Genomic DNA, 8,137 nt, shown 5'->3' with positions numbered 1-8,137 from the left:
ATTATGAACAATAACTATAGTTAAGTACATACTGTATCCAGGGCTGATACATACTGTATCCAGGGCCGAAGATTTTTATTTTGATTCGTCGCCGGGATTTTGATTTGGCTTTGTCAAACAACAGTGAAAGGCTTTGGATTTTTGTCAAAAAATGCCCAAATTGCGTAATTTTGCATTTTTTTGTCTCTAGAGTAATATTGACCTCAATAACATTAATTTCCAGCCCATTCCAGAGAATTTTGACCACTTTACAGCTCACAATGTTTTCATTCAATTTAGGCCAAGGTCTGCAGCAAGCTGGCTGGTTATTAACACACGGAGCTCCTGACAGTATCAGTATTGTGTATTGGGGTACAGTACACACAAACAATAAAGAAGAGCATAATATTTTTTTACATTTTTTAATGCGCAGCTTGTATAACGCTGCGTGGAGGCCGAACAATCACATACCCACCTTCTGACAGTATACAATGGGTGCAGTACACACAAAGAATGAATAAAGAAGAGAAAAATTAGATTTTTTATTTTTCGTTATTTTCAATGCGCAGCTTGTATAACGCTGTGTGGACGCAGAACAATCACACACAGAACACTTGTGGTGTATGCTATTGGGGTGCAGTATACAGCAAAAATATATTTTTATACTTTATTTATTTTTTATGGACGGGCTTTGATAACACGGCGTAGACCGTGGAGGCAGAACTATCCCACACGGAACTTGTTCTGCTTCTGATAGTAGTATATATGTGTATATGTGTGTGTGTATGTGTATATATATATATATATATATATATATATATATATATATATATATATATATCTGGTAAATCGGTCGGCACTCCAGCTAAAGTAATAACGTACCGTGGTGCCCTCCGAGGATAATGGATATTGGTTGCAAAGAATTGGCGTCACTCACGGATTTAGTAATCAAAAGTAATGTGTATTAGAAATACAACATGGTGTCACAAACGAAAACCCGACGTTTCGAGGCTATGCGCCCCTTCTTCAAGGTGTTCACACCTTGAAGAAGGGGCGCATAGCCTCGAAACGTCGGGTTTTCGTTTGTGACACCATGTTGTATTTCTAATACACATTACTTTTGATTACTAAATCCGTGAGTGACGCCAATTCTTTGCAACCAATATATATATATATATATATAATGTATGGTGTATTGCAGTGCAGCACACCACAGTAACCACACACCACAATGAAAAAAAAATTAACAATCAAAAGCTGACTGACAGCCTGCCTGTGTACCCCACTACACTGGCTGGTAGCCTGCCTAACACACAACCAGTACAATTACTGCAATATAAGCATATAATATATATTATATATTATCTAGCACACAAACCACTCTGCAGTCTGCACAGCACAAACCCCACTGCACTGCACAAACCCCTCTGCACTGCACAACACCCCTCTACACACTGCACAAACCCCTCTAGTCTGCACTGCACAACACCCATCTGCAGTCTGCACTGCACAACACCCCTCTGTCTGCACTGTACCCCTCTGCACAACACCCCTCTGCACAGTAATGATGATTGATGTGACAAGTGATGGATGACAGTTCAAGTTCAACACCCCAGTGCACAACGTCAGCCCCAGACCCGCCACAAGCAGAGCTGTGCACGGCTGGAAGCGTGACTGTGAAATGGCGCCATATTCTCGGGACACTAAGCTTTAATAGACTCGGCTTCTCCCGAGAATCCAATGCCAGATTCCTGCATTCGGCCGGAAACACACAACATCGACGCCGTCGATGTTCAGAGCGGTTCGGATTCCGCGGAATCCGAACCACTCATCTCTAATTGTCAGTGCATCGTTAACAACCCCCCATTGACTTTGGTACATGCATACAGGGCCGGATTATAATGGGGGCACAAGGGGTCAGTGCCCCTGGGCCCCCCTCTAGCTAGGGGGCCCCCTGTGGTTGGCATGTATTTTTAGCTAAAGGTTTTGTGCATGGGAGTGGGGTAGTGGTGCAGCTTCACTTATCTGCCAATGTGACAATGATTAATGGTGCTGAGCATTGGGAGCCAAGTGTGCAGTGCAGTACTGGGAGTGGACTAAGTCCCATGACACTTTGCACCAGAGGGCAGAGGCTGAGACGTTTGTGCTGAGCTCTGATGGGTGGAGCTCATTACATGCTTCTCAGGCCCATGGATAACAGCAGCAGCAGCCTAGTCATGGGAGGGTTTTTAATCAGAGGCAGCACTGGGACTGTGAGGTCTCCTACAGAGTAAGGTGCAAAGGGACAAACACAGGCTTTTCATATGGTATGTATGTATGTGTATATGTATGTATGTATGTATGTATGTGTGTGTGTGTGTGTGTGTATATATATATATATATATATATATATATCCTATATATATAATCCCCTGAAGTTACCCATTGACCAAGTTTATACTGCCTTTACTCTGTGTTTTGACAGTGTAATATTCCCCCATGCAGTTTGCAGCCAGTAATGACAAGCGCAAAGGGGCCTCCCTGTCTAAAGTGCCTCGGGCCCCCCGAAGGCTTAATCTGGCACTGGATGCATAGTGTTGACTATATCATCAACAATGCATTCTAGCAGAGATGGGTGGGTATCACTGACCGATATCGCTAACTATGTTGTTTAGTGTGAATGTGCTAGATGGTTCGCCCAGGAGCTCTGACAATAAAGATATTGCTCCCGGAGTGACTCGGCTATACCACCACCCGTCCAGGATTACTTCAGACAGTCTGGAAATTGAGACCAGCGTTCTGGGACTACTGTATACTAGTTCAGGGAATAGGCAGCTATTGTATACATTGTATAGTCCGGGAACGCCACCCCTCCAGACTCAGAATGCCGGTCTTAATTACCGAACTGTCCAGAGTAATGCTGGACAGTTGGTAACCCTACTCAGCTAGTATGTGTGGAGCTTTACACTTTGCCTACTCATAGGTAGACTTATTAAGCCAGTCAGCTCCTAACTGTCAAACCCAGCTTGTAGCTTGACAGGAGCTGATTGACTGGTGAGTTATCACCGTCCACTTTAGCCGATTCAGACGTGTTCGTTTGGATCCGAATTCGGCCTCATGTGCAAACCCTGGCTTTTGCTCCAGAGGGGGTGGTTGGGGGTGGACACTGGGCAGAAGCATGGGAATGCCCAGCATTTTATGGGCATCCCCATGAAAATGCTGGATGTTCCCCTTGGTACGCAGGTGGGACAATATCTGCTCGGGGTGGGCGGCTTATGTCACATGGCATTAACGCCCGCCCCCTTATCAGCGTTATGTCATGTTAATCAAATTCAGTTTAGACTGACTGTCGGTGACCATCAGATGAATTCTCTCCCATTTGGCAACATCCGATACTGATACTCTGAGGAATCCGCCGATGCTTTGAGATGGAGAAACGCGCAAGAGGAGTTTATGCTTCTGGTACCAGTATCTATCTTTTAACACCGTGGTGAATACTTTAAAGGCAGATCCAGACCAGGCAGAATTGGGGTGCTAACCAAGCCGGATGCCGTTAACCTTTTCATCACCCGTGCAAAATGATGCGCTTTAACACTACTGACTGACAAGAAAATATTTATTGCAACAGACCTGCTGTTCCATCCATCTACTAACCTACAGTTCAGGTTCTGACCCATGGGACTTCATTGTCTAAATATCTGACCATCAGAGTTAGATTATTGCAACAATTCAACTAACTCCACCATCTGGCTCTATGCTATTAGCTTAACACCAGCTATTTGTGTTTTTATGGTTATTTACTTTGCATAAGTTTTATTTTTATTTGTCAATTTTATTGTTATTATTTATTAATTATTACATTTGTTTGTTATTATAGCCCAGTCGTGCTCTTTTCATCACTCACTTCCTCCCTTGCCCGGTGCTGCAAGTGCAGGTGGAAGCATCGGGATCCCAGCCACAATGTAGGTGCCGGACAGGATGGGGACTAGAGTAGAGTCTCTGTGCAATCTGGGTTGCTGCTGTAAATGAGCTGCGTATGGCTCCATGGCTCGTTTACAGCAGCAAGGACATGCAATGGGGGACAATGGAGTCAGTGCCCCCTTTTGGCCTGGAACCCGGCGGCAAATAACTCCATTGCCTCCTGGAGTTCCGCCACAGTAGCATACATACTTACAATATATCATTGCAACATGCTTTATTTGGCTGTGTGTCGACAGGGCTTAGATTGAGACCTGAAATAGGTCGACATGGCTAAGATTGACGCGAGCATTAGGTCGACATGAGTTTTTCAATTTTTTTTTTGTCCAAAAAGTTGACATAGTAGACCTGGACGCCATCTAAGTGTGCCATGTCCCCTCGCATGGCTCGCTGTGCTGGCCATGGCACTAATATATTCTCCCACCCCATTGTAGTGGATGGTAGGGTATGAGGTACCACCTGTCAGCACAAGTCGGCTATAAAAAAACAAAAACGTAAAACTCTCATGTCAACCTTTTCACTGTTGAGCTTCCCATTGTTGACCTAATGCTTGTGTCGATCTTCTGACCTTGTCAACCTATTTCAGGTGTTGACTGTCAGTTGACCTAGTGACCGTATCCCCCATAAATACCCTTTTATAATTATTTCCTCTTTGAAACCTGCTACAGCTTTTATGAATATCCAAAAAGTGTGAAGTCCAGTTTGTACAGCTCCAGTAACTTCTGTAGTAAGCTGCCCGGTAGCTGGGCAAAATATTTAGCACTTATTTTAGAATCTGTCCTTGATTCATTGTACTTCTTGATTTCTGGGTATTTGAGGAACGGTGGTGCACTAATAACTTTCAGAACATAGTCAGAATCCACTTCCAGAGTTTCAAACTTGCCTAGTATGCTGTAATTGACATTGCATGGATCGCAAAGGTAGTGCATTGGTCTCCAATGTATATCAAGGTTTTCTGTATCACCATCTACGATAAAATGGACAAACTCTTGGAAAGATACAGATTCCGTAGATTTTTTGTTTTTTCTGTACCGTGATCTGATTAAGTCCGCAATTTTTTTGCCGTAGTAGGAGCCACCGTAATGCAGAAATTTATCTCTATACGCCGAAACGAGTCTTTGTAGCGGATGGCGAGTGAACATTACTTTAGTATAAGTATCAAGCAGTAGGCTTTGCCGATCGGGGGGATAGTCAATGAGTCTCTTAAACAGTGCATTGTCATGGACTGCTTCATGGTCAATATACTCTGCATTGACGTTGAGGTTTATATTTAAAAGAAACAGAATCCTCTTCCAGTTGGAACAGCCCACTTTTGGCACTTCACAATATATTATCTTATGGTGTTCTTCCACAAACAGCTGCTTGGAAACACTGGCCTTTATCTTATACAGCGGAAGGCTAAGATTGCTTTGCAGGCATTGTGACTTTAAAATGTTTTTACGGTTATTTTGAGTGTTCAATATTTCGTTAAAATCTGAAAGAAAAGTGACAAAAACTTACAAGTGATAGACTGTAACCTCAATAAGGGCCAGATGTACTAAGCTTCAAATGTGATAACATGGAGAGTGATAAACAACCAACCAATCAGCTCCTGTCTGACATTTTAAAAACACAGTCTGTGACATGACAGGCAGGAGCTGGTTGGCTGGTGGTTTATAACTCTCCATTTTATCACTTTTGAAGCTTAGTACTGGCTCTAAGAGTTGGAGAAACCTGCTGTGGGTAGAAGAGCAGAGGAGACTGCTGTTTGCCCACCTCCTCCTCATCCTCTTCACCCCTACACTGACATTGGGCAATCAGGTGCACAGGCTGTCGACATAGACATTGCCAACCACCTTATACAGTAACCGATTAAGTCTGACTCTTTGTATCCATACACTTTACAGTGTACGATAGCTTACTTACTTTTTACGTCAGTAACAGGAACTAGCAATTTGGGAAACTTTATGGTGATTATGATGAGAATTCCCAAAAGCAGACAGGAAAATAGAGTAAAGAAGAGAAATACACTGGCTGGCATCCTCAGCATATTGTCAGGACCACTGCAAAAATCAAAAACAAATGGTGGATATTTGATAACTAATATATGTGTATATGTATATATAAGTAATATATATATATATATATATATGTGTGTGTGTGTGTGTGTGTGTGTGTGTGTGTGTGTGTGTGTGTGTGTGTGATATATATATATATATATATATATATATATATATATATATATATATATATATATATATATATATATATATATATATATATAGTGTAAATAGATGGAGTCACTCACCAGTCTTGCAATCAAACAGGGATTCTTTTAATCAGGCAGCATGGCAAACAATGGTAGCATCGACGTTTCGGTCCGCCTCTGGGACCTTTTTCATGAGGCGGACCGAAACGTCGATGCTACCATTGTTTGCCATGCTGCCTGATTAAAAGAATCCCTGTTTGATTGCAAGACTGGTGAGTGACTCCATCTATTTACACTGCATGCAGTAGCGACCTTCTAGCAAGTCTCACTACACTTTGGAATGTCACCCCAGCAATTTAAATTTAAATGTGAGTGCCAGTAACATGGACTATATATATATATATATATATATATATATATATATATATATATATATATATATATATATATATATATATATATATATATATATAAACAAATGCTGGATAGGTTATTTAATAGTAATAAGTTGATCTTAGGCGGGGTAGCTATTTGTCCCTTTGTCCCACAGATGATGGCACTCAAAGGGTTAAATCACCTATTTAGGTGCTCATAGACATTAATATGGACAGTTTTACACAAGGAACAACGTCCTCTCCACAAAATATATAACTTTTTCTGTTGAAACCAGAAATAAAAGATTCTGGGAATAGAGAACTGTGGATACAATCCCACTATTTCTGCTGGAGCCGATTGCTGGAGAACAGAGGTCTCACTTACCTTTCTCGCTGTCTTCCTATCTAGGCGTTCTCACATCATTCCCTGTTTTATCCTAATAATGTGATGTGATATTCTGTCTAGCTTCTGGTTTTTCTCTCCGTGTTTGAAGAGAAATCCACACGTTACTGTGAAGTTGAGCAAACTGAGAGTAACCCTGAATTTAGTCTGAGCTGTGTGAAGCTAAAGTCCACTGTATTTCCACTCCTGTCCTAGCTAGAGAGACATAAATATCCTTTCTGTGCAGTCTGAGACCAGCTCATGTCGTACTGTAATTATAATGAGATGTTGTCGGGGAGAACTTTGCATTGTGTATCACATTTGCCAAATGGAGGTAGCAATTGCTATAAGAATTGGAACATCACTCACATTCGCTTGGTTGTGGTAACAACCGCTAAATAAATCAGCATCAGTAAGCCCCAAACCCGTCCACCCGAAACGGATGATTTGGAGGAAGGTCATTCCATTAGATGTTATGAAAATGTCGCTATTCCATCATGATGCAAAGGAAAGGTACTCATGTCAGACACAGACGTTGGGGCCCATTTACTATGAGATCGCATATACTGTACTGTACAGCATGATCTGGGTGGGATCTACCAATCAGGATCGCATTGCAATATGTGATCCTAACGGGCAAATTTAAGTAGGGGCAGAGGCAGGAACAGGGGCTCCGAAAGAGGGGTCAGTGCTGATCTCTGTCTGACTCCTCTGACCACAATGCTGTAAGTAGCCCATAGGCCACAATAGGCTTCCAACATCTCAGAATGGCGGCAGCTGCGGGAGCCAATGAGATGGTGCCTGATAATGATACATTTGAGCAGCATCGCATTCCCCATAGAAACCTATGGGGGGATGTGGTTGGCGGCAAGGCAAGAGGGATTGCAGCAGGTATCAGAGATTCCTGCTGCAGTCCCTCCGAGGTACATTTGAGGGGATACTTAATATTTGCAGCTCACCCCTGAAAACGGGTGTTCTCTGGGAATTAGCCCAAATATTCAATGGTAAATGGGCCCCTTGGCTGCAATTAGAGTTGCTGAGCCTGTGCGGCACTCCTACAGTCCGAGGGGAGCCTGTCTACAAACCCCCCCCCCCCACACACACACGCACACAAACACACAGACTGGCTAGATGCATCCAGAGTTTGGTCCAGAGAGCGCTACTGTGCATGACTGGACTGATGATGTTGGGGACTTCCACCTAACACTTGCAATCACAGTCTACACAGTTTAATTGCATCTGAAATGGTGTCAGCTA

At 42.7% G+C, this 8,137-nt stretch overlaps 1 protein-coding gene across 1 annotated transcript; it reads right to left on the bottom strand.

Annotated features, from left to right (window-relative positions):
• Window positions 1-1,118: 1,118 nt before the first annotated feature.
• LOC146049934 (carbohydrate sulfotransferase 8-like) lies at window positions 1,119-7,016 on the bottom strand. Its single transcript, XM_083166625.1, has 3 exons — window positions 6,884-7,016; window positions 5,842-5,978; window positions 1,119-5,410 (listed from the first exon to the last, which is right to left on the bottom strand). Exons 2-3 carry the CDS (start codon window positions 5,963-5,965, stop codon window positions 4,608-4,610), a joined length of 927 nt encoding a protein of 308 aa, XP_083022751.1. The 5' UTR covers window positions 5,966-5,978; window positions 6,884-7,016; the 3' UTR covers window positions 1,119-4,607.
• Between the last annotated feature and the right edge of the window lie 1,121 nt (window positions 7,017-8,137).

This window comes from Crinia signifera, chromosome 12 (genome assembly GCF_055691185.1).
Source record: "Crinia signifera chromosome 12, ASM5569118v1, whole genome shotgun sequence".
NCBI lineage: Eukaryota > Metazoa > Chordata > Amphibia > Anura > Myobatrachidae > Crinia > Crinia signifera.
This window is presented reverse-complemented; position numbering and strand designations above follow the sequence as displayed.